Here is a 25,328-nt window from a genome sequence, read left to right as displayed (position 1 = left end):
CATAAATTGTTTTTTTTTTGCATTGCTTCAGTACATGTAAACTGTGATCGGTTGCAGCAGTCAGGTAACTGGAAAGACGAATCATAAGAGAAACAACCACCTTCCAGCCAATTGTAGGCTTCAGTGGTCCTGTGACAGACGGATGGTGACAATATCACTTCCATTACAGACCACTGATGCGGCCTTTGCTAGATACACAGGGGTGACAGCCGGTGAGTTGGCCAGATATTGTTATTTTCATCCCACCCATATTTAATTTAAATTATATTTTTGCTATGTAATCTGAGAGCAGCATAACGTAGGGGCAGAAACACTGATTCCAGTTTACTTGGTTCAGTAGCTGTGATAGAATCCCTGTTTTCTCTGCTGCAGATCTGCAGTTCTCTAAATGCTGAGCCCTGTATAACCCCGCCCACAACACTAATTGGCTGTTTTCTGTGTAAATCGTGTATAGGCAGAAAGCTGCCTATTAGTGTTGGGGGCGTGGTTGGACCAGGAGGCACCAGACACCTAGTCCTGTATTGATAATCTCCTGCTGATAAAACACTGAAATAGAAAAACACAGCTTAGTAAGTGACAAACTGCTGAAATCAGGGTCTCAGCCCCATATTATGTTGCTCTCAAAAACGTGCTGACAGATCTCCTTTTGTATTCAGACCTTTCTGTCTCCATGGCTATAGACTACAAATAAACCCTGTGTTGTCAGATCCTGCTGTCTGTTATACTTTTTTCCATCTGTCCCCTAGTTCTTACTAACTTGCCAAGAATTGGGGGGACTGTTACCTCTGCACTCCCTGCACACATTGTGTAATATTTACCTGCCCCCAGCGACTGGTAATCAGCTGGAAAATATCATTAATAAACGACAAATTGGTCACAAATTTTTGATCTTCATAGTCGAATCTTTCACCAAACACGACGGAGCAAATAACATTGGAAACAGCTTGTCGCATCACATATAAAGGGTTAATAGGAGCGTCTGCAAGTGAATATAAAGAGTCATTGCTTTAACTTTACAATCTACTAGAGAAATTGGCAAAATATGTCTGGTGAATACAAAGGAACAAGGTGGCATTCGTTACGTGTGGAGGAAAGGCGATTCTGGCAGATAAAGAGGAAAGGGTTCTTTACGGTTCGGGCAGTTATGTCCTACTGAAAGAGGTAGTAATGGCAGACACTAAAGCAGCATTTATATAGGCAGTCGAGGCTGTAAGCGCAGGGATTTCTGCATGTAGCCATTGATCTATCGCGTATAGGGTCAGAGATACCATCGTCTGCATTTTGAAAAGAAGGATCAGATATGCTGAATATGAACATGACCGATCCATTATGTGATGGCCATCAGATACAGTTGTGGCCAAAAGTATTGACACCCCTGCAATTCTGTCAGATAATACTCAGTTTCTTCCTGAAAATGATTGCAAACACAAATTATTTGTTATTATTATCTTCATTTAATTTATCTTAAATGAAAAAACACAAAAAGAATTGTCCTAAAGCCAAATTGGATATAATTCCACACCAAACATAAAAAAGAGGGTGGACAAAAGTATTGGCACTGTTCGAAAAATCATGTGATGCTTCTCTAATTTGTGTAATTAACAGCACCTGTAACTTACCTGTGGCACCTAACAGGTGTTGGCAATAACTAAATCACACTTGCAGCCAGGTGACATGGATTAAAGTTGACTCAACCTCTGTCGTGTGTTCTTGTGTGTACCACATTGAGCATGGAGAAAAGAAAGAAGACCAAAGAACTGTCTAAGGACTTGAGAAACCAAATTGTGAGGAAGCATGAGCAATCTCAAGGCTACAAGTCCATCTCCAAAGACCTGAATGTTCCTGTGTCTACCGTGCGCAGTGTCATCAAGAAGTTTAAAGCCCATGGCACTGTGGCTAATCTCCCTAGATGTGGACGGAAAAGAAAAATTGACAAGAGATTTCAACGCAAGATTGTGCGGATGTTGGCTAAAGAACCTCGACTAACATCCAAACAAGTTCAAGCTGCCCTGCAGTCCGAGGGTACAACAGTGTCAACCCGTACTATCCGTTGGCGTCTGAATGAAAAGGGAATGTATGGTAGGAGACCCAGGAAGACCCCACTTCTTACCCCGAGACATAAAAAAGCCAGGCTGGAGTTTGCCAAAACTTACCTGAAAAAGCCTAAAACGTTTTGGAAGAATGTTCTCTGGTCAGATGAGACAAAAGTAGAGCTTTTTGGGCAAAGGCATCAACATAGAGTTTACAGGAGAAAAAAAGAGGCATTCAAAGAAAAAAACATGGTCCCTACAGTCAAACATGGCGGAGGTTCCCTGATGTTTTGGGGTTGCTTTTCTGCCTCTGGCACTGGACTGCTTGACTGTGTGCATGGCATTATGAAGTCTGAAGACTACCAGCAAATTTTGCAGCATAATGTAGGGCCCAGTGTGAGAAAGCTGGGTCTCCCTCAGAGGTCATGGGTCTTCCAGCAGGACAATGACCCAAAACACACTTCAAAAAGCACTAGAAAATGGTTTGAGAGAAAGCACTGGAGACTTCTATGGTGGCCAGCAATGAGTCCAGACCTGCATCCCATAGAACACCTGTGGAGAGATCTAAAAATGGCAGTTTTGAGAAGGCACCCTTCAAATATCAGGGACCTGGAGCAGTTTGCCAAAGAAGAATGGTCTAAAATTCCAGCAGAGCATTGTAAGAAACTCATTGGTGGTTACCTAAAGCGGTTGGTCGCAGTTATAATAATAATAATAATAATAAATTTTATTTTTATAGCGCCGACATATTCCGCAGCACTTTACATTTCAGAGGGGATTTGTACAGACAATATACATTACAGCATAACAATAATCACATACAGTAGATTATAACAAATACCAAGAGGAAAGAGGGCCCTGCTCGCAAGCTTACAGTCTATGAGGAAAGAGGGAGACACGAAAGGTGGGTGGTAACAGTTACCCTGATTGTATGGACCAGTCATAATGTTAAGTGTGTAACAGTACAGACACAGAGGGCTAATGGATGCATAAAGCATGTGGGAACATGATGCGGGGAACCTGGTTATGGTAAAACTTTTGGCTCTGCCACACAGGGATAGATTAGGTTAATGTGTTGGGGTGGTAGGCCAGTCTGAATAAATGCGTTTTCAGGACACGCTTAAAATTGTGGGGATTGGGGACTAATCGTATTGACCTAGGAAGTGCATTCCAAAGAATTGGTGCGGCACGTGTAAAGTCTTGGAGACGGGAGTGGGAGGTTCTGACTATTGAGGATGCTAATCTCAGGTCATCAGCAGAACGGAGGGCGCGGGTAGGGTGGTATACTGAAACAAGGGAGGAGATGTAGGGTGGTGCTGAGCCATGGAGGGCTTTGTGAGTGAGGGTAATAAGTTTATACTGAATTCTGGAATGGATGGGTAGCCAGTGTAATGACTGGCACAAGGTAGAGGCATCAGTGTAACGATTGGTGAGGAATATGATCCTGGCTGCAGCATTCAAGACAGATTGGAGGGGGGAGAGTTTGGTAAGAGGGAGACCGATTAGAAGAGAGTTACAATAGTCGAGACGAGAATGAATAAGAGAAACAGTAAGAGTTTTTGCAGAGTCAAAGGTAAGAAAAGGTCGAATTCTAGAAATGTTTTTGAGGTGCAGATGACAAGAGCGAGCCAGTGATCGAATGTGGGGGGCAAAGGAAAGCTCGGAATCAAGTATGACCCCAAGACAGCGGGCCTGTTGCTGGGGAGTAATAGTGGAACCACACACAGAAATGGCAATGTCGGGTATAGGTACATTAGTAGAGGGAGGAAACACCAGGAGTTCAGTCTTTGACAGGTTCAGTTTCAGATATAGTGAGGACATGATATTAGACACAGCGTTTAGACAATCGCCGGTGTTTTCTAGTTATTTTGGCTAAAGGTTGTGCAACCAAGTATTAGGCTGAGGGTGCCAATACTTTTGTCTGGCCCATTTTTGGAGTTTTGTGTGAAATGATCAATGTTTTGCTTTTTGCTTCATTCTCTTTTGTGTTTTTTTCATTTAAGACAAATTAAATGAAGATAATAATACCAAAGAATTTGTGTTTGCAATCATTTTCAGGAAGAAACTGAGTATTATCTGACAGAATTGCAGGGGTGTCAATACTTTTGGCCACAACTGTATGTATCACCGACCTGAGAACATATTTTTTTACATTGCGCCAACCTTTCTCCTTCATGAATTTCTCGGTGAGACATCGCGCTTCTTCTTGGATTCTTTCTTCGATGCTTCTTTTTCCCATCCCAAAATTTCTCATAGTTGTCAATGAAAATCGACGAAGGATCTTCCATCTTTCTCCATTGCTGGCAATGACCCCTGTAAGTTCAAGCAAAGGGTTAAAAGGGGGTGTCTAGGTTTAGAAAAATATGGGGATTGTTTTCCAAAGATGGCACTTCTACATGCGGAACTGAACGCGGAGGAAAGCGGCTGTACTGATAAATATATTAAAAGCTTCTATCTCAAGTTTTGTATTTTTTTAGTTTTATCTAATGAAGTCTTTGCTTTCTATAGAGCAAGAAAGGTAATGATCTAATGATTTATACAGTTAGTTCTGAAATTTCAGATTTTCAAAAATATACAGTAATTTGTGTCCGATACCGTCACAGAGCGTCTCAGGTGAGCGTGACGAGGAGGAATCTATCTAAATATTGGCCCCGCATCGTCCAGCTATAGCCTGTATATTACCAGAGCTGTGCGGTCCGGATGTAATGTGGTGTTTGCAGGTACGCAGGATGTAGTTGCGGTTTGCAATATGTGGGACGCACTGTGCAGAGACTGCGGTCCCGCATTAATGGTCATAGAAATAGAGCAAAAAATAGCTTTTTAAAACATAGTCTCTCAAGGCATCTACTAATCAAACATAACAAAATTTTTAACATAAAAGTAACTCTGGTGGAGCAGATACCCTCTGGTGTTGCAAATAGGAATGCTCTTTTAAACCGGAAAGAAACGTTTTGGATATATCGTCTGGGAACATTACAGTATATCCAAATGGATTGAATGATATCATAGAGAGAGTTTGAACGTGGCCTTTTTTCTTTTTTTTTTCTTTCTGGGTTTTTTTTCCTTTTGGGTTTTTTTTTTTTTCCTTCTTGCATCTATGTTGTCAAGGTTGGATCAATCAGTGGGTGTGTTCCTGAACTTGGTCCACACCCTAAATCAAGTTTCTGAGACTGGGATAAAAGGTTGCTACTATATATAACTGTAACTGAATTTCATACTAATAGGATTTGTACTGTGTTTTTATGATACCTGATGAAGGATATACACTGTATCTGAAACGCGTTGTATCTCTTTTTTAACCTATGAAATAAAAAATGTGAAATATCATCTTTGGATGTGAGTCCTGGGAAGCGCTGCCATTTATGGGCTGGATGTGCCTTTCTTGATCTACTCATCCTTTGTGAGCCTGAACCTGGTTCTTTCACTTGGATCCACCCAAGGCAAGCTGCAAGCCCGGTCTACTGAGAAGTATCCCAAAAGGAAGGATTCTTGATGATACACAATCTAAAGCTATATTAGTCTTCTATCAGGTGAGTGCATAAAATTGTGCACCCTTTAAAGACTACAATATTGTGTTTACGCACTTAGGGCGCCGCGATTTGTCTCTTCTCTCCCAAACAGGGGGTTTTTTTGCACGGCAAACTTGGTGAAATGGTCCACCATAACGAGACAATGTTCATACCCCTTAGAGGCAGGGCCTATAGTTAGATAGTCCACAATAAGAAGCTCCAGAGGGGCTGATGTTACAATAGTTTGCACCTGGGCTCATTGCGCGGGGGGTTTAGCGAGCTCACACGGGCGGCAGGTTCGACAAACTTCTTCTACAGCAGCGTGCAAGCGTGGGTGGTACACTATCTGCTGCAGCCATTGTAAAGTCTTCCGATCACCAAAATGAGCCCCCTTTTCATGGGCTTTCCGGGTCAGTTGGTTGAGATAGGCTCTGGGCACGATTACCTGCCATATCGCAGCTGATGTGGTTCGTGACATGGCTTTTCAATATAAAAGTCACTTTTTGATGGCTAGTTTTTCCCACTGGTGCAACATCAGCAACATATCTTGGGTCAAAGTATGTCTTTGTGAGCCCGTGGGCAATTTACCGGTGGCCACCCATCGGCGCAGGAGTCCAATTTCTGTATCTTCTTGTTGCTGCTGGATCCAGTTGTCACGGTGCTGTTCCAGCATTCCTCCTAGGAGTCTCGGATGAGGTGCTTCTTGCGTGTGGACTGTAAGCGAGGTGGTGGTGAGGGCGAACGGCATCTCATCTGCCTCTAATTCGTCGTCTCGACTTCTCCCTGGGGTGGTGTGTCGGATTCGGGAGAGCGCGTCGGCGTGCACGTTTTCAGCTCCCCGTTTGTAGATGATCTTATACTTGAATTTTGCCATCCGAGCCACCCACTGCTGCTCGAGGGCCCCCAGTTTGGCATTCTCCAAATGGGCTAACGGGTTGTTATCGGTCCGCACTACTACCTCGGAGCCCGCCAGGTACTCTGCAAACCATTCCGTCATTGCCCACACTACCGCGAGGAGCTCGAGCTTAAAGGAGCTGTTATTGTCCGGGTTGCGTTCTGAGTCGTGGAGCGACCGGCTACCATAGGCGATCACTTTCTCCCGGCCGTCCTGCACCTGTGACAACACAGCTCCTAGTCCCTGAGGGCTCCCGTCGGTATGCAGGATGAACGGTTGCGAGAAATCCGAATATGCCAATACCGGGGCTTCCGAGAGAGCAGCCTTGAGATCTTGAAACGCATCCTCTTGCGGTTGCTGCCACTGGATCTTCCGTCCATTCACCCCGGCGGGAGCCCCCTTCAGCAGGTCTTGCAGGGCTCGAGCTCGGCGTGCAAAATTCTTCACGAACCGACGGTAATAGCTGGCCATCCCCAAGAAGGCCCCACGTCCTTCACTGTCTCGGGGGTAGGCCACCCCTGGATCACAGCGATCTTTTCCAGGGATGGTCGGATGCCCTCTGCCGAGACGGTATGCCCCAGGTACTCAATTTGGGTGCAGAACAGGTGGCATTTCTGGGGCTTTACCTTTAACCCGTACTTCTGCAGCCGGCCGAGCACCTGCCCCAACCGCTTCAGGTGGTCCTCGAACATGGCGGAGTAGATGATACTATCCTCCAGGTATATCAATGTGGCTTCAAAGTTGAGGTCTCCTAGATAGAGGTGTATCTAGGCTTTCTGGCACCCGGGGCAAGAATTTGGTTCGGCGCCCCCCCCCCCATGCGATTTCCACACTTAGCCATGCTCTCGCTAATGCTTTCAATGTTCAGTGAAAAACTGAAAAAAGCAGGAAGAGAAGCTCGTTGTCACAGGACCATAAGTATTAAAATCACACATGAGTGAAGTGTCCATGTGATGACTACTGGAACTGCAGAGCTGAATCCTGACATTGCAGCTTCTGAATTCTCACAATTAACGCACTGCACACTTTTAAGATTCTCCCGTACCGGTGGTAAGAGTACACGGTCATGTCAGCACAAGCATGTGATTTGTATACTTCTGGCCACATTCCGACTAGACGTGCCCGGCCTCGCTCCGTTCATTTTCATTGAGTGAGGCCACACATGTCTAGTCAGCATGTGACTGCATGTATGCAAACTACCGGCACAAGAGGATCCTGACAGCGTGCAGTGAGCACTGTTAGAATTCAGAAGTCTGCAGTCACATAGCATGTCTGCATACTCAGCATAAACCTGGACAACCCCTTTAATGTTCCTAACATAAATAAAAGCATGAGAATAAGTCAGTATCACAAATAACATTTACATCCAGGTACCTCATAGATGATGTCGTCTCTGGAGTCGTTCTCCTTCTTTACTTCTTCTTGTCCAGACCCCATGATGAGTTTTCTCATCCACATCTCATCTCTGCAGACTTCCATCTTCTCCCTTCTTCTGCACCAACTCTCCACGCGATGCCCTTAAAGATAGAAGTGTAATTATAATGCTCCTAAATAAAAATATCTGCAATATACTGTCGCCTCACACTATTCCCCTCGCTCCTCATACTGTCTCCTCTAACATCCCACCTGTTCACCATACTGTCTCCTCATATATTTACCCCCTCACTCTCTATACTGTCTGCTCACACATACCCGACTCCGCATACTGTGTCTGCACACATCCCATCACCCTCACTCCCCATACTGTGTCCACATACATTTTTCCCATCGCTACTCATACTGTGTCCACATACATTTACCCGTTTGCTCCCCATACTGTCTGCACCCATCCCCCATACTGTATCCTCACACATGCCCTCATACATACTCTTCATTTTGTGTCCTCAAATCTCCCCACACACATTAAATCCCCCCATCCCCACTGGAAATACCACCACACATTAAATCCTCCCATCCCCACTCCATATCCCCCATCCCCATGCCAAATCCCCCACACACATTAAGTACCCCTCATCCCCACTCCAAATCCCCCCAGACATGAAATCCCCCCAATCCCCACTCCAAATCTTCCCACACATTAAATAACCCCCCATCCCCACTCCAAATCCCTCAAACACATTATATATCCCCCCCACTCCAAATCTCCCCACACATTATGTACCACCCCACTCCAAATCCCGCCCTCCCATCTTCAGTGGTTTCTTTAGCTCCTCAGTGGAGCACACTTAGGGCTCGCTCTCTGACCCGGCTGTCAGAGCTTCAATTGTACTGGCTTCCGTACAGACGCCAGTACAATTGATCCCTGGGAGCCGGCACTCTGTAGGTTCTCTGCGCCTGCTGTCAGCTTGACAATCGACACAAAGAACGGCCGACTCCCAGGCTGCGGGGCTGCAGAAAGCAGCCGCCAGGGGAGACACTGCAGACCACCGCATTAGGTGGCCCGAATGTGCCTCTCTGCCGGTTGCCCCCCCCTAGAAATGCCTCTGGCCCCATAATGTCCTCAGATTTCTGCCCACATATGTTCCTCATATTTCTCGCCCCCCCATATGTTCCTCATATTTCTCCCCCCTCGCCCCCCCATATGTTCCTCATAGTTCTCCCTCCTTGCTCTCCTATATGTTCCTCATATTTCTCCCCCCTCGCTTCCAATATGTTCCTCATATTTCTCCCCCTCGCCCCAATATGTTCCTCATATTTCTCCCCCCTCGCCCCCAATATGTTCCTTATATTTCTTCCCCCTCGCCCCCAATATGTTCCTCATATTTCTTCCCCCTCGCCCCCCATATGTTCCTCATATTTCTCCCCCCTCGCCCCTTCATATGTTCCTCATATTTCTCCCCCCTCGTCCCCATATTTTCCTCATAGTTCTCCCTCCTTGCTCTCCTATATGTTCCTCATATTTCTCCCCCTTCGCTTCCACTATGTTCCTCATATTTCTTCCCCCTCGCCCCCAAAATGTTCCTCATATTTCTTCCCCCTCGCCCCCTATATGTTTCTCATAGTTCTCCCCCCTTATGTTCCTCATAGTTCTCCCTCCTTGCTCCCCCATATGTTCCTCATATTTCTCCCCTCTCGCCCCCAATATGTTCCTCATATTTCTTCCCCCTCGCCCCCAATATGTTTCTCATAGTTCTCCCCCCTTGCCCCCATATGTTCCTCATAGTTCTCCCTCCTTGCTCCCCCATATGTTCCTCATATTTCTCCCCTCTCACCCCCAATATGTTCCTCATATTTCTTCCCCCTTGCACCCAATATGTTTCTCATAGTTCTCCCCCTTGCCCCCATATGTTCCTCATAGTTCTCCCTCCTTGCTCCCCCATATGTTCCTCATATTTCTCCCCCCTCGCCCCCCATATGTTCCTCATATTTCTCCCCCCTCGCCCCCCATATGTTACTCATATTTCTCCCCCCTCGCCCCCCATATGTTCCTCATATTTCTTCAGCTCCATTGCCCCGTATGGAGCTGGAGCACTTACCACCAACCACAACGCTGCCTCAGCCTCACTGCCTGCCCTGTGTCTTCGCCTCTGAAGAGCCGGCGAGTGATGTCAGCAGCGTGATCATGTGACCTGATCACGCTGCTGGTGCTTCACTGATGCGGAAGTGCCGGCGGTGTCAGGGCTTGGAGAGCAACAAGTGAGTGTACTAGCGTCTGAAGACGCTAGTACAATCCTTGGGAACCAACGCGCAGCACTTTCTCTGAACCGGCTGTCAATTTGACAGCCGGCTTAGAGAACGGGAGAATCTAAGTGTGGGGGGTGGAAGAATGCCGCTGACGGGGAGCCTCCTTCTGGACCGCTGCATCAGACGGCCCGATGGCGCCCCTCTGTGGGCTGCGCCCGGGGCAAATACCCCGGCTGCCCCCCCCGTATACGCCCCTGCTCCTAGACACCACTCCATCAACTGCTGGAAAGTTCCTGGGGCGTTGACCAGCCCAAACGGCATCCAATTGAACTAGAACAGTCCCATGGGGAGGATGAATGCCGTCTTGGCCCTGTCTTCCTCCGACATCAGCACCTGCCAGTACCCACTGGCCAGGTCAAGGGTTGAAAAGTACGTCGCGTTCCCCAGGGCGGACAGAGACTCTTCTATGCGGGGCAGTGGATACGAATCCTTGATGGTGCAGGCGTTCAACTTCCGATAATCCACGCAAAACCGCAACGTGACATCTTTTTTCTGAACCAAGACAATAGGGGCCGCCCAAGTGCTTTGGCTTTCTCGTATGACCCCCTTCCGGAGCATTTGGGCTAACACAGTTTTCACTTCCTGGTATAGCTGCGGTGGTATTTGCCGATATCGCTCCCGGATGGGGGCCGCTCCTGCCGTGGGGATCCCATGGGTGATGGCCGTGGTACATCCGAAGTCGTTCTCGTGGCTGGCGAAGACACTGTAAAATTGTCCAAGAAGTGTCTCTACTTGGAGAAGCTGGGCTGGCGCTAGGCCGGAAAGTTCGGCCCGCATTCTCTCCAGGATGACTCGACCTTTTTCTTGGGCCGAGGATGTGGCAGCCTGTTGGGTTCGTACCGTCACTGCCCAGGGATCTTTGGGTTGCACCCTCAACTGGACCGCGGGGTCCGGCAGCATCTCCTCCTATGGCCTTACCAGGGCTTCAGGGCGATATCCTGATCTTCCAGGTTGACACAACATATATAGACGGTCCGTTCCCGCACTATGGCCAGGGAGCGGGCCACCAGGATGCCAGGGTACAGGCGCTCTGAATAACATGGTTCCACCTGCACCTCCACGCTCTCCAGTGGTATTGGGGCACAGATCGGCAGAGCCACCACCATCTGCCCCAGGAAGCACGAGCGGAGGGCCCGCCGGTGCGATGACCTTGCCCAGCGCCTCACCCTCCTGACACTCCTGGAGCACTCGCGCCTCCCGCACCAACCGCTGGAAGACGTGCCCCTGGGCCGTGCGAGAACCCCACTGACTTAGGGTCTCCTGCGTGGTGTCATTGATGAGTAGATTGCCGAACTCCCGCAGTATGCTCATGCCCAAGATGATCGGGTGACAGTTGTTAGTCTCTCCTTTGGTTAGGACCACTCCCCGGTGGCCGAGGGATTTACTACACAATGTCATCTGAAGCCACACCACTCCGGTGACCGGTACCGGCAGTTGGTTTGCGGTCACTAGTCGTATCATGGGCCCCCATTGGGGCGTTACCGCTTCCAGAAAATGCTGCCGGAAGTACATTGCCGGCATGGTCGTTACCTGTGACCCTGTATCCACTAGGCACCGTACAGCATGACCCTCGACTTCGGCCCATACTATTGGACACTTAGCGACCAGTTCTTCGGGACTTTCACCACCCCTCGTTGTGGCTTCCGGCTCTGAGTGGCGTCCCCCATGCCCGGAGCCCTATAGTTTAATGTCCGCCGGGGTGGGTATTTCCCACGCCGTGGACACTCCCGTGCGAAGTGGCCCAGTTCTCCACACTCATAACACCGGGGCGGTGAGGCTCGGCCACCCCGAGTATTGCGAGGGCCCCAGGGCCCGGAATTGTAGCCAGGTCGGCCGGGCGTGGTCTCCGTTCTTTTCTTCACTTCAGCCAGCTCACCCCGGTTACTTTTCAGTTGTCTCATTTCCTCGATCCATCGAGGTTCTTTGACACCGCTTACGGAAGACTCCAGGCTCTGGGCCTTCCCCACAGGAGCCGTCATCCCCTGCTCTTGCTCTTGCACCCGGGCCTGACTCCCCACTTCGGAGAAGGTTAAACGTGGGTTCACTCGGACCTGTTCCCGCAATGCCTGCTTGATTAGCGGGTCCCGGAGTCCAGTCACTAACAGGTCACGTAGGGTAATGTCGATGGGCCCTACCCCTATTCCATCCTTCCTTTCTAGGGTGGTGTGTAGCTCCTGGAGGGCGTTCATATACTGGGGATGGTCTCCCCCTCCCCTGCATCCGACTGAACAACCGGGTTCTCAATTCCCCCAAGTCTGTTGGATCCTCGTGGGTCTCTTCCAGGATCTGTAAGACCCTGGCGAAGGTGTTGCGACGCCCCGGGGGTCTCAACATAACCGACTTCCGGGCTTCGCCATCTAGCAACATAAGGGCCACCTCAGCCTCTAAATTGGGGGTCATGGGGTGCATACGGAAGAGGCCCCGCATACACTCGGTCCTGCTCCACAACAGGGTATCGGAGCCAGAAAACCGGGGCAAGTTACTTAGCATCGCCCCCAGGGAGATGCTGGAGCGGGGACCCCCATCATCAGCAGCGCCCGCAACCCCACTCTGATCAGGTGCACCGCCGTCTGCGCTCGGAGACTGCATCCTGCTGACTACGCCAAATGTGGTGTTTGCCGGTATGCAGGATGCAGTGACAAGTCGCGAGACAATTAGGTGCTTTCTATAATAACGCTTTATAAGACTAGAGGGAACTTTCCTCAGTCCCGGCCTGATCACCAAAGGGGTAACACGGGTTGCCCTCGCAGGGGTTCTATACAAGCACACACAAACGGTAGAACACGACTACCGGCAACAGCTGGTCACTATAGGGCCGCGGTATGGCCGACTACGGGTCCTTAATTATAAAGTCAACTTAGCCGTCCAGACGTCCTTCACCGTTCGGGTTGGTAGTCTTTCGGCGTAGTAGTTGCTGGGCCCAGTTGCTGAGGCGATGACGAAGTCTTCGCGCACTCCGGCGCGCTGATTACACTGGAGCCCCACAGGCTCTGGCGGAGTCCTTGGATGGTTGGGCCGCAACCCCTGGCCTGGGGCAGGCGGCAGCGAAGTGTGGCGAATGACAGGCCACCTGTGCAGCTAACGGCTGTGACGGGGAGTCCGCGGTCAGCAGAGGCCCAGCCCCTGTTGCGGACCGGAGCGTGACAGTGGTGGCCGCCGGTAGTACTGTACTTGCTGCGGCCACTGGTGAGAACAGGGCGGCTGCAGGTGGTGGGGAGCAGGCCGCAGCCGTGGGCTGGAACGAGATGGCAGCGACCGTGAGTAGGCCGCAGCCACGGACTGAAGGGAGGCGGTAGCGGCCGCAACTCGAACTGGGGCCGCAATGGCCACAGGCTGGAGCGGGGCAGCAAGTCCCGGATAATCTCCTCGGTACCGTCCTTCTGGAGTCCTCGGTGAGCGTCCTCCCTGGCACTGGTGAGTCGCCCTCGCTTTCAGCCACTCCCACCGTCTCCAGCTGTCTCTGTGTCGGTCTGCTGACTCATCGTCCCGGGAATTCCCCGCCTCCTTTATACTGGTCCCTCCCCCAGCCCATCTGTCTGTCACAATGGTCCATCCCCGAATTCTGCCCCCCGGGGACAGTTTTCCCTGGAACACGGATGACGGCTCCCTTGGTTCCGGCCCGTACACTCGACGGGGGCCGTTCCTCCCACAGTAGCATCATACAGTAATCCACATTTATATGTTTTTATGCACTTGATATCTTTTTCTGGGTGAAGTTGGGCCCAAATGGTTCTGTAAACTGTTGCCTCTGTTCACACAGGATGCATTATAGATAGCACTGGGCAGCCCCCCTATATGGTGTTACTAAGAGGCTGTGAACCTGATGCTCTGCATTCCCTGTGTGAACACTGCCACATACGGATTATTTTTTTGCACTGGTGTGCCACACGGCCAATCCCTGATTGTAGGCTGGCTGTTTCATTTGGTGTTTTGCACCTGTGCAGTTGCCATTTTACTTGGGTCCACTGCACCCTGTTTAGTGCAGATGTATTGAGGCCTGTTCATACAGGTAAGCATCTCTGCCTGTTTTTGGTGTTTTCCTGAATATTGGACGATTTTTTCCTCTTTCTGTGGCTTTCATGTTAGAGTAGGACTGGCAAGTGTAAGGAACCTTGGCGCAGTTTGCCAGCTTATGTATTATGGCCAGAATATCAACCAATACCTTACATATATTTATAAGTAATCCACAGCGACATGATCCATCCATTATCAGTCTCTTCATCTATTACCAGGGAATTTATCATCAGAAAATGACCGATAAAATAAATCACGTTTTTGTGTGAAATACATACCGTAGTTTATTTATTTGTTTATTTATATTCATATCAAAATCTGCATAGAAAATGAAATCTTGCAATTTACATACTTGGCAGGCTTATACTTCTTGCTATTTATTAAAGAAAAAATTTCAACAGGTAACACTGGATCACCCCCAGGGCTAGTGGGGTTCTCCACCTTATTCAGTACAGGGTCGATCTCTTAAAGGGGAAGTGTCGTGGTGGCGGTGACCCGGTCCGTGGCCCTGGGTGTCCTGTGTGATGCAGCAAAGATGGAATAACTCTCCACAGGCAGAGCTGTAGTCCCAGGGCAGTAGTAGTAGGTGTTGAGGTAGATAGTGTAGTGTTAGGCACAGAGATGTAACAGTGCTGAGTAGGCTGGCGCAGGAAGGAGGCAATGACACAGCTGAGTGCAGTTCCAATTCTTTTACTCACGTTTCTGGCATAGACAGGTGCCCGCTTCAGTGTGGCAGCCTCCAGGTCAGGGGCTTAGCCAACTCCCAGGCAGATGGAATACACCCTTCCAGCACTCCCTTTCTTGTGCCTTTTCTGAACGTCTCTTTTCTAGAGATAATCTGAATTACTTGTAGTTCTGAATTACACTCAAGTTCCTCCTTCTTGATGTTACTTATAATTCCACTCGCATGACAGGCAGCTGTAGCCTACTTCGGGGACTCCTACAATCATGTCCCGGCTCACACACGTTGCTGCTGTGTCTTCGAGTCTTAGGTGGGAATAAAGTGGTCACTTCTATTCCTCCGGTTTCTGCTGTAGGATCATTAGTATCACACACAGCCTCGGATACCGACGCCCGGCCTTGGCGCATTTATCTTAGAAAAGGGCTCTGCACTAGCCCTAGTCCCCAGTCTCTCTCCTCCCCATGTTCCGTTCTTTTCTATCTTCCTTCTGAACAACTGATCCTTCTTTCTTCCTCTTTCCTTGGAAAGCAGCTCCAGCTCACAGGAGGCTGCTGCATCTACGTCCTTTCCCTCCTTCCCCAGTGGGGAACCGTCTTTCTACCCCTCTATGGGGATTCTGACTGCAAAGAGGTCCTCTCTCTGCTTCCCCCTTCAGGGAACTGGCCTAACTTCCTGTCAGCTTTCCCCTTTAGTGTAATCTAAGCTCCAACCACCACCCTTCATGAACAAAAGCAGCTGCCATAAAGGGTGCTCTGCTGTTGTAAGGTGTCTGTGCTGGATGTAGGTGCTGGAGTCTGGTCAGGTGTTACCATCGTACCTGGGGAGTGGGATACTACACCTCAGGAGGAGGTGCAGTACCTCTGTGGTGACTGAACCCTCAGGGGCGCCACAACACCTCTATGTACAGCTTATAACAAAGGGTCTACCATTCACAGCAGATAACACCTCTATATACAGTAGATAACACAGGATCCATCATTTATAATAGGTGATGTCACAGTTCACCTCCTCCTCCCGTACAATGACTGATAACACCTCTATATACAATAGATGACACAGGATCCACCATTCACAATAGGTGATGTCACAGCTCACCTCCTTTTCATGTACAATGACTGAGAACACCTCTATATACAGGAGATAACATAGGATCCAACATTCACAATAGAGGATATCACAGATCACCTCCTCCTGAATAATGACTGATTACACCTCTATATACAGTAGATAACAAAGGATCCACCATTCACAATAAGTGATGTCACAGCTCACCTCCTCCTCCTGTACAATGATGGATAACACCTATATATACAGTAGATAACACTGGATCCACCATACAAAGTAGATGATGTCATTCCTCACCTCCTCCTCCACCTGTACAATTACTGATAACAACTCTATATACAGTAGATAACACAGGATCCACCATTCACAAGAGGTAATATCACAGCTCACTTCTTGCTCCTCCTGTACAATGACTGATAACACCTCTATACACAGTAGATAACGCAGGATCCATCATTCATAATAGGTGATATTGCAGCTCACCTTCTCCTCCTGTACAATGACTAAAAACATCTCTATATACAGTATATAACACAGGATCCAGCATCCACAATAGGTGATATCACAGCTCACCTCTTCCTCCTATACAATGACTGATAACACCTCTATATACCGTAGATACATTGGATACACGATTCACTATAGGTGATGTCACAGCTCACCTCCTCCTGTACAATGACTGACATTTTCAGATTAAATATTCACTTTCCAACTTACCATAATTTTTAGAAAAAAACTCTCCTGCTCCAAAGTCTCCCCTATTACTAAACGCGTCGCTGCAGTCCACCAGCGCTTCCTTCACAGCATCGTACCCAGTCAGTACTATGGTCCGTTGATTTGCTATGTAGATGGTATAGATGGGTCCATATGTCTTACTTAGCTAGAAAATAAAACAAAATGATGGATGTAACGCTTTGGCCATGTTCACAAGAGTGTATTATAAATCTACATCCTACCAGTGCGAGAAAGTTTTACCCAGACGCTGTTTTCTCTGCTGTAAATGTAGCAGTAAGTTGTGTATAACTCTGCACACATCACTAATTGGCCTGTATACATTGTACACATTGTCAGCAATCTGCCAATCAGTGGTGGGGGTGGGGTCACAGATTAGCCTGACTGCTGTGCACATGACACCTAGTCCTGCAGTGATAATCTCCTGCTGATAACTCTGATTATGTGGAAACTACTGCAAGCCACAGAGCAAGTAACACAGACTGTCATAAATTATAAGCTCTTACCTTGACTAATGACCGTGGTAGTTCTGAGGTGCTGATTTGATGGATATTTCCCAAGCCGGGCAGAGGTGTGGGTCCTGGGGGTAGGTCCTTCTTTTTGACCATACCCCACCATTTAATGAGATAAATAAGGAGAGTGACTCCAGTGGCCAGGAGAAGTGTGGATGCGATATTCAATGCCATCCCGAGTCCCCGTGAGTACAGCTTGGGCTTCCCTGTGTCCTGTGTGTTTATATAGGGTTAGGTCCTGGGCAACGTTCCAGCTCATCATTGCTGAGGACAGGCAGGGCGTGCAGTGCCGGGTGCAGAATTACAGCCAGGTTGTATAATAAGTTGGAAAAAGTATAATAATTACGCAGATTAATGTCAGATAATGGAGAGAGAACATTCAATGTCACATTTACACAAAACCTGTAATTTATTCAGCCAAAAAGCAAAAAAAATAAGCCAAACCCTTGTACATGGCGATTACTTCGGTGTAAAAATCTCCAGCACGTTGCCCCGGGTAAACAAGGGACGTGCTGCCAAGAACATGACCTGGCATGATAACAGAATGATGACACTAACGACTGTTATGTTCACGTTGTCGTTGTCCCTTTTAACCCCTAAATGCAATATCACATACATGTATGTGATTGTGTGTGTACGGGGCTCAGGAGCTGAGCTCCCTCCACACGTGGCAGGTAATGGCAAGAGATGAGCTCCAGTTGCGGAGCCCCTTTCCAAGACACTATCTCAATTTGTAGCAGGTGTAATAATAATAATATTAGCAAATACCTCTAATTAGAAATGTAGTATAGTTCTTCTGATTAGCTATGTCCATTACCCCATGTGCAGGACATTGCGGTAGCTAAAGTATCCATGGTAACTTACAACCACTAACAACTAACTGCCATTATATGAGTGGTCATAACCATGGATACCTAATGTCATGATCCAGTCCTGTTTTTCTTTTTTCCCGGTCTGATCATGTAAGGGTTAACCTTTCTCAGCCTCAATCTGGGTTCAGGTTTGCTATTTATCGCCGCTCCTTCCTGCAGGCGATGTCAGTTATAGTTCTTGCCTAGGGCTGCTGTAGCTGACTCTGATTGCTCCTGCTATGCTTGTTATCTGATCCCGTGTCTTTGTTTTCCCCTGTTTCAGTCCTGACTCAGTGTTTCCCTTTAGGGTGTGTGCACATGCTGTGGATTCTGCTGCGGTTCTGCAGCAGATTTGGCTGCTGCGGATCTGCAGCAGTTTTTGCTGCGGTGTACAGTACAATAATATCCTATGGATATTAAAAACCTCTGCAGATGGTGCAGATTTTTCCGTGTAGTTTTCCTGCGGTTTCTAAACGTCAATTCTTTCTGCGGATTTGCCATCTCCTCCATTGTGGAGATGAAAAACCGCAGGGCAAAAACCGCAGGCTAATCCGCAGGTAAAACCGCAGGTCTTTTGACCTGCAGATTTACCTGCGGATTTTACAAAATCCGCACAGCCAAATCCGCACCCCAATCCGCAGCGTGTGCACATACCCTTAGTGTGCTGACTAAATGGTTTTAACTTGGCTTGGTTCCTGACCTGCTTCTGTCTTTTGTCTTATCTGCTTCTTTCAGTTGCTGATTCCCTGGTTTGTCTCTGACCGTGAGTTTGCTTATTCCTTTGGTACTGCACTACAGTCTAGGATTTGACCCGGCTTGTTTGACTATTCTGCTGCCACCTGTGGTAGTCTCACTGCTGCACTGCAGGACAGCTCTGTTTAGGTGCAGTCCAGCTTTCACTCTACTGCCATTTTGTGGAGCCTGCACCTACCTGCATTGCAGCAGCATGATATTATAACTGACCAGAAACAGCTAGTTTTTTTTTCTCTACTCTGCTTTCTATGGATCCGCTCCATACCTTGGCAGATCAAATTGATAGTCTGACACAAATGATGCAAGAGCTGTCTGAGGAACATAGGGCCTTGGCAACGTCTCATAACCACCTGCAAAGAGAACTTTCTGACACATTAAAATCTTTGCAGGGATTTTCTTCCCTGTCTATCTGTAAGCATTCTAACACTGTTGATGTCTCATTGCACTCTCCTGAACCTACGGTCAGGCTCTCAGATACCTTCTCCGGGGAAAAGGAGAGGTCCCGTATGTTCAAAGAGAGTTGCAAGCTATTGTTTTCTCTTAGACCCCGATCTTCTGTAGGTGAGTCAGCAGGCGGGGATAATCATTCCCTACTCCAGAAGCAGTAGCGTAGCTACCGGGGGGGCAGAGAGGGTGGTGGCCCCAGGTCCCGTGCTCTGAGGTGGCCTACACAGAGCTACGCTATGTAACTGTATTAGCATGCAGATCGCGCCAATAGGCCGGGGTCACACTGGTGAGGAATACGGCCGAGTGAGAGGCGCTAAAAGCACGCATTACACACGGACCAATGATTCTCTATGGGGTCCCTCGCACCAGCCGTATATTTCTCGTCCGTATTCTACGCTCCGTGCCAATCGCAGCATGCTGCGATTGTCAGCGTACTACGGCCATAGTACGCCAATGCAAGTCTATGGGTGCGCAAAAAATACGGATTACACAAGGACCACACATGTGACTTGCGAGAAATATGCACCCGGTGTCTTAGCAAAGCCGGCAATTCAGTGCGCTATACAGTAAACTCACACTGTGCTGTGATTGGCACGGACCGTAGAATACGGATGAGAAATATACGGCTGGTGCGAGGGACCCCATAGAGAATCATTGGTCCGTGGCCTCTCACTCGGCCATATTCCTCGCCAGTGTGACCCCGGCCTAATGCTCCGTCTCCCATCATCCCCCTCTCATCAGCTTCTGATGTCACTGACACTGACAGGGGGTCGCGATGACATCACTACTCGGAGCCTGCAGTCTGGAGATGTGCGGGAGCTCGCAGCAGTGAAGAAACCAGGAGGAAAGGTGAGTATTGGATTTATTTTTTTTGAGTCTGCATTATGCTATGGAGGCTGCCTGTGGGGTGCATTTTATAAAGGGCTGCATTATTCTATAGGGTCTGCCTATGGGGAGTGCATTATACTATATGGAGGCCGATAGTGAGACTTGTCTGGTGCATTATACTATATGGAGGCTATCTAGGGGGCCATCATACAGTATGGAGATTACAGTGTTGGAGCTCTCAAACAATTTGGGGAATACTAAGCGGTCAGTATATATACAGGGAGGGGGGATTAGACTGTGTATAAGAGAGCATCATACAGTGTAAAGGGGAGCTGTACAGGGGGGAGACTGGACATTATTAAATGTAAAGTGGGCACATATTGCTATAAGGCTACTGTGACTGTCAAAGGGGCACAAATGGCACTATTACTTTCTAGGGGACAAAATGTGGGCTCTGTTTTCTAGGGCACTTGTACCCGGCATTACTATTTTCTAGAGAGTTGCTTTAGAATTTAGAGGGCACAGAGAACCACATAGCAGGTGCAGTAACAGGGGGACATACGGCAGCAGCGGCTCAGTATTGGGATATCAGCAGGATAAGGAGTTTGTGCAGATTGGGAATAGTCCCATTGGTGACAGTGCTGAAAATATAAGACGTGACATGTGTCTTTGTTGGAATCTCTGCAGATGAGTCCTGGCTGGAAGAAGTTATGTCGGTCTGGGCCAGATGGAAAAGACAGGAAAAGTGAACAATTCCATCAGAAAGAACATCAGCTGTAAGTTACCATCTGTAACTGTGCTGTGATCGCTTATACTTTATATTCTGTAGGACTAGTATGGTGGTAATATCAATATTGGTCTTTATTTAGAAATTATTTTCAGCAACAGCACGGTCCTCTGCTGAGGTTCTCCTCCACTATTATTGTGCGTCTCCCCGTTGTAATCAAGGTTACCTGGTTGAGGGCCCACTCAGAAGTTTTGCCCCCCCCCCCCCATGAACCAAAACCCTAGCTGTGCCTCTGTCCAGGAGGGACCTCAATCGTGGGCTTTCTCTTTACCTGCTTTTACCCCTGAATGTGTGTCTGTGGAAAGGTTCTTTGAGGCCTTAGGACTTATTTTTGACGATCCTGACCGGGTCAGAGTGGCAGAGGACACAATCATGAGTCTCTTTCAGGTGAAGCTTTTAGCTGAATGGTATTCCTCCGAGTTCCGTCGATGGTCCACTGAGGTATCTTGGGATGACTCTGCGCTGAGATGTCAGTTCAGGAGAGGACTGTCGGATCAACTGAAGGCTGCTCTGGCTCTCCATCCACCATCCAGCTCATTGGAGGAGGCTATGACTCAGGCTATCTGTGGCGCCCCCATCTCTGCTACACCATACCATCAGTCCCAGCGGATCTGCGTGCAGCGTCGGCTTAACACCTCCCTTGCCGAACACCACGGGTGGCGTCACGAACTATTCATCTAACTATATTCAACCATTCCCATTTTCCCCATTACTGGGAGGGCGACTCAATTTGGCGTCACGAATAGGATTACGGAGCTCGGTACCCCCCCCGGGTCCTGTGTGCCATAGACTGTGTTGGTGTAAAAGACTGTGTGTGAAATTGGCGCCAATTGCCACCATTGCCGCGCTGCTTGGCGTGTGCGGAAACCAAAAGAGGCGGCCCTTTGTGGGCGGAGCCTGCCACAGAGCGTGAAAAAGTGAAGTGCCGTGCGGGAAGAGAGGACAGCGCGCGAGAAGGGGAGGAGCTGAGACCTACAGCCTGGAGCGTCGGGCCTTCGAAGCAGCCGCCGGTGAGCTCACACAACCCCAGGCCCTGGTTAACGTTAACTAGGGGGGAAGAGAATGTCCGCGCCACACAGCAATGCAGCGGCAGATGCCGTTGCCAACCCCGCAGCACCGCAAGGAGGAGCGCCCACCGCAGGGGTCCCCATAATGCCGCTGTCCATGCCCTACTTACCGGGAGCAGCCTGGCTACAGCAGTACTCGGGTGAGTCACACACCCTGAGTGAATTTAAAGAGAGACTGTGCAGTTTGTTTTAACTATACCCTCTGTCTAAAAGCCAGAAAGTGAATATCCTGATTGGACAGCTAACGGGTGCAGCACAGAGAGAGGTGGAAGCCTGGCAGGACACTGATAAAGAGACTGTTGCAAAGATCCTGGCCAAGCTGAGAAGCACCTTTGACACCCGCACTGCAGCTGAAATCAAGATGAGGTTCTTTGGCTGTAAACAGAAGGTGCAGGACAGTATAAGGGACTATGCTCTCAACCTGCAGGAGGCGCTGCGAGCAGTTAAGCAAGTTGATCCTTACAGTGTAAAGGAGGAAGATAAACTGTTAAAGGAGCAGTTCATTGAAGGACTTCTATCCAGTACACAAAGAGGACAGTTGCGCATCATAACCCTGCAAGACCCTGATCTGGACTTTGCTGATTTTAAGGACAGGGCTATACAGGTTCTGCAGGAACCCACTGACAGCCGTCCAGCGCCCCTGAGGCGCCCAGCGATCACCTACCACCAGGAAGCAACGTCTTTCCCTTCCATCCCTGTGGAGCCTGATGCACAGACTCTGGATAAAGATCCAACTGAAGAGCTGCGTCTTCAGGTCCAGGAGTTGACCAAAGGAATGGCTGCGCTTACTAAAACTGTGCAGTCTCTGCAAGTGTCCTACAAAGAAAAGATCCAGCTTGCTTCCAGTCCAGAGGATGTCCTGTGGCTACGGAGAAGGAGAACCCCCCCCCCCACTTCGAGGAAGGAACAATGATCGCTATGACCAGGACGGACGTCCCACCTGTCGTCGCTGCTATAAGGCAGGTCATCTTGCAAGATTCTGTCCTTTAACCCCTTCATGACCCAGCCTATTTTGACCTTAATGGCCTGGCCATTTTTTGCAATTCTGACCAGTGTCCCTTTATGAGGTAATAACTCTGAAACGCTTCAACGCATCCTTGCGATTCTGAGACTGTTTTTTCGTGACATATTGGGCTTCATGTTAGTGGTAAATTTAGGTAGATAATTTTTGCGTTTATTTGTGAAAAAAATCTGAAATTTGGTGAAAATTTCGCAATTTTCAAATTTTGAATTTTTATTCTGTTAAACTAGAGAGTTATGTGACACAAAATAGTTACTAAATAACATTTCCCACATGTCTACTTTACATCAGTACAATTTTGGAAGCAAAATATTTTTTTGTTAGGAAGTTATAAGGGTTAAAAGTTGACCAGCGATTTCTCATTTTTACAACAAAATCTACAAAACCATTTTTTTAGGGACCACCTCACATTTGAAGTCACTTTGAGGGGCAGAAAATACCCAAAAGTGACACCATTCTAAAAACTGAATGCCTCAAGCTACTCAAAACCACATTCAAGAAGATTATTAACCCTTCAGGTGTTTCACAGCAGCTAAAGCAATGTGGAAGAAAAAAATGGATATTTTAATTTTTCTAACACAAATTTTCTTTCAGCATCAATTTTTTCATTTTCACATGGGCAACAGGATAAAATGGATCCTAAAATTTGTTGGGCAATTTCCCCTGAGTACACCGATACCTCATATGTGGTCATAAACCACTGTTTGGGCGCACAGCAGGGCTCAGAAGGGAAGGAGCGCCATTTGACTTTTTGAATGGAAAATATGCTGGAATATTTAGCGCTTGCCATGTCGCGTTTGGAGAGTCGCAGTGTGCCTAAACACTGGAGCTCCCCCACAAGTGACCCCGTTTTTTAAACTAGACCCTTCAAGGAACTTATCTAGATGCATACTGATCACTTTGAACCCCCAGGTGCTTCTCAAATTAATCCGTAAGAAAAAAAAAAAGTACTTTTTTTTTCACAAAAATTATCTTTTAGCCTCAGTTTTTTCATTTTCACATGGGCAACAGGATAAAATGGATCCTAAAATTTGTTGGGCAATTTCCCCTGAGTACACCGATACCTCATATATGGTCATAAACCACTGTTTGGGTGCACGGCAGAGCCCGGAAGGGAAGGAGCACCATTTGACTTTGTGAATGGAAAATTAGCTCCAATCGTTATCGGACACCATGTCGCGTTTGGAGAGCCCCTGTGTGCCTAAACATTGGAGCTCCCCCACAAGTGACACCATTTTGGAAAGTAGACCCCTTAAGGAACTTATCTAGATGTGTAGTGAGCACTTTGAACCCCCAAGTGCTTCACAAAAGTTTATAACGTAGAGCAGTGAAAATAAAAAATCATTTTTTTTCCTCAAAAATGATTTTTTAGCACGCTATTTTTTTATTTTCACAAGGGTAACAGGAGAAATTGAACCAAAAAAGTTGTTGTCCAGATTGTCCTGAGTACGCTGGTACCCCATATGTGGGGGGGGACACTGTTTGGGCGCACGGCAGGGCGCAGAAGGGAATGAGCGCCATTTGACTTTTTGAAATGAAAATTAGCTGCAATCGTTAGCGGACACCATGTCGTGTTTGGAGATCCCCTGTGTGCCTAAACTTTGGAGCTCCCCCACAAATGACCCCATTTTGGAAACTAGACTCCTTAAGGAACTTATCTAGATGTATAGTGAGCACTTTGAATCCCCAGGTGATTCACAGAAGTTTATAATGCAGAGCAGTGAAAATAAAACTTTTTTTTCCGAAAAAAATATTTTTTAGTCGGCAATTTTTTTATTTTCACAAGGGTACCAGGATAAATTGGACCCCTAAAGTTGTTGTCCAGTTTGTCCTGAGTACACTGGTACCCCATATGTGGGGGGGAACCACTGTTTGGGCACACGTCGGGGCTCGGAAGGGAAGTAGTGACATTTTGAAATGTTGACTTTGATGGCATGGTCTGCGGGCGTCATGTTACATTTGCAGAGCCCCTATGTGCCTAAACAGTAGAAACCCCCCACATGTGACCTCATTTTGGAAACTAGACCCCATAAGGAACTTGCCTAGATGTGTGGTGAGCACCTTGAACCCCGAAGTGCTTCACAGAAGATTGTAACGCAGAGCCATGAAAATAAAAAATCTTTTTTTTTCCCTCAAAAAATGAATTTTTAGCTCGCAGTTTTTTATTTTCACAAGGGTAACAGGAGAAATTCGACCCCAAAAGTTGTTGTCCAGTTTGTCCTGAGTACGCTGATACCCCATATGTGTGGGGCAACCATTGTTTGGGCACACGTCAGGGCTCGGAATGGAAGTAGTGACGTTTTGAAATGCAGACTTTGATGGAATAGTCTGCGGTCGTCATTACATTTGCAAAGCCCCTGATGTGCCTAAACAGTGGAAACCCCCCACAAGTGACCCCATTTTGGAAACTAGACCCCCCCAAGAAACTTATGTAGATGTGTTGTGAGCACT

General features: G+C 47.9%; 1 protein-coding gene across 1 annotated transcript in view; it reads right to left on the bottom strand.

Annotated features, from left to right (window-relative positions):
• Positions 1-17,441, bottom strand: part of LOC141051773 (cytochrome P450 2G1-like) — a 37,830-nt gene extending 20,389 nt beyond the window's left edge. The window contains exons 1-4 of the mRNA XM_073548796.1: positions 17,118-17,441; positions 16,597-16,759; positions 4,194-4,343; positions 819-979 (exon numbers count right to left, since the gene is read on the bottom strand). Coding sequence (XP_073404897.1) covers positions 819-979; positions 4,194-4,343; positions 16,597-16,759; positions 17,118-17,297 — 654 coding nt within the window. The 5' untranslated portion in view covers positions 17,298-17,441. The remainder of the gene's footprint in view (positions 1-818; positions 980-4,193; positions 4,344-16,596; positions 16,760-17,117) is intronic.
• Positions 17,442-25,328: the final 7,887 nt, after the last annotated feature.

This window comes from Dendrobates tinctorius, unplaced genomic scaffold (genome assembly GCF_039654945.1).
Source record: "Dendrobates tinctorius isolate UK_male_01 unplaced genomic scaffold, ASM3965494v1 ptg000158l, whole genome shotgun sequence".
NCBI classification, from domain to species: Eukaryota; Metazoa; Chordata; class Amphibia; order Anura; family Dendrobatidae; genus Dendrobates; species Dendrobates tinctorius.
The sequence above is the reverse complement of the archived record's forward strand: the minus strand, read 5'-3'. Positions and strand labels throughout refer to the sequence as shown.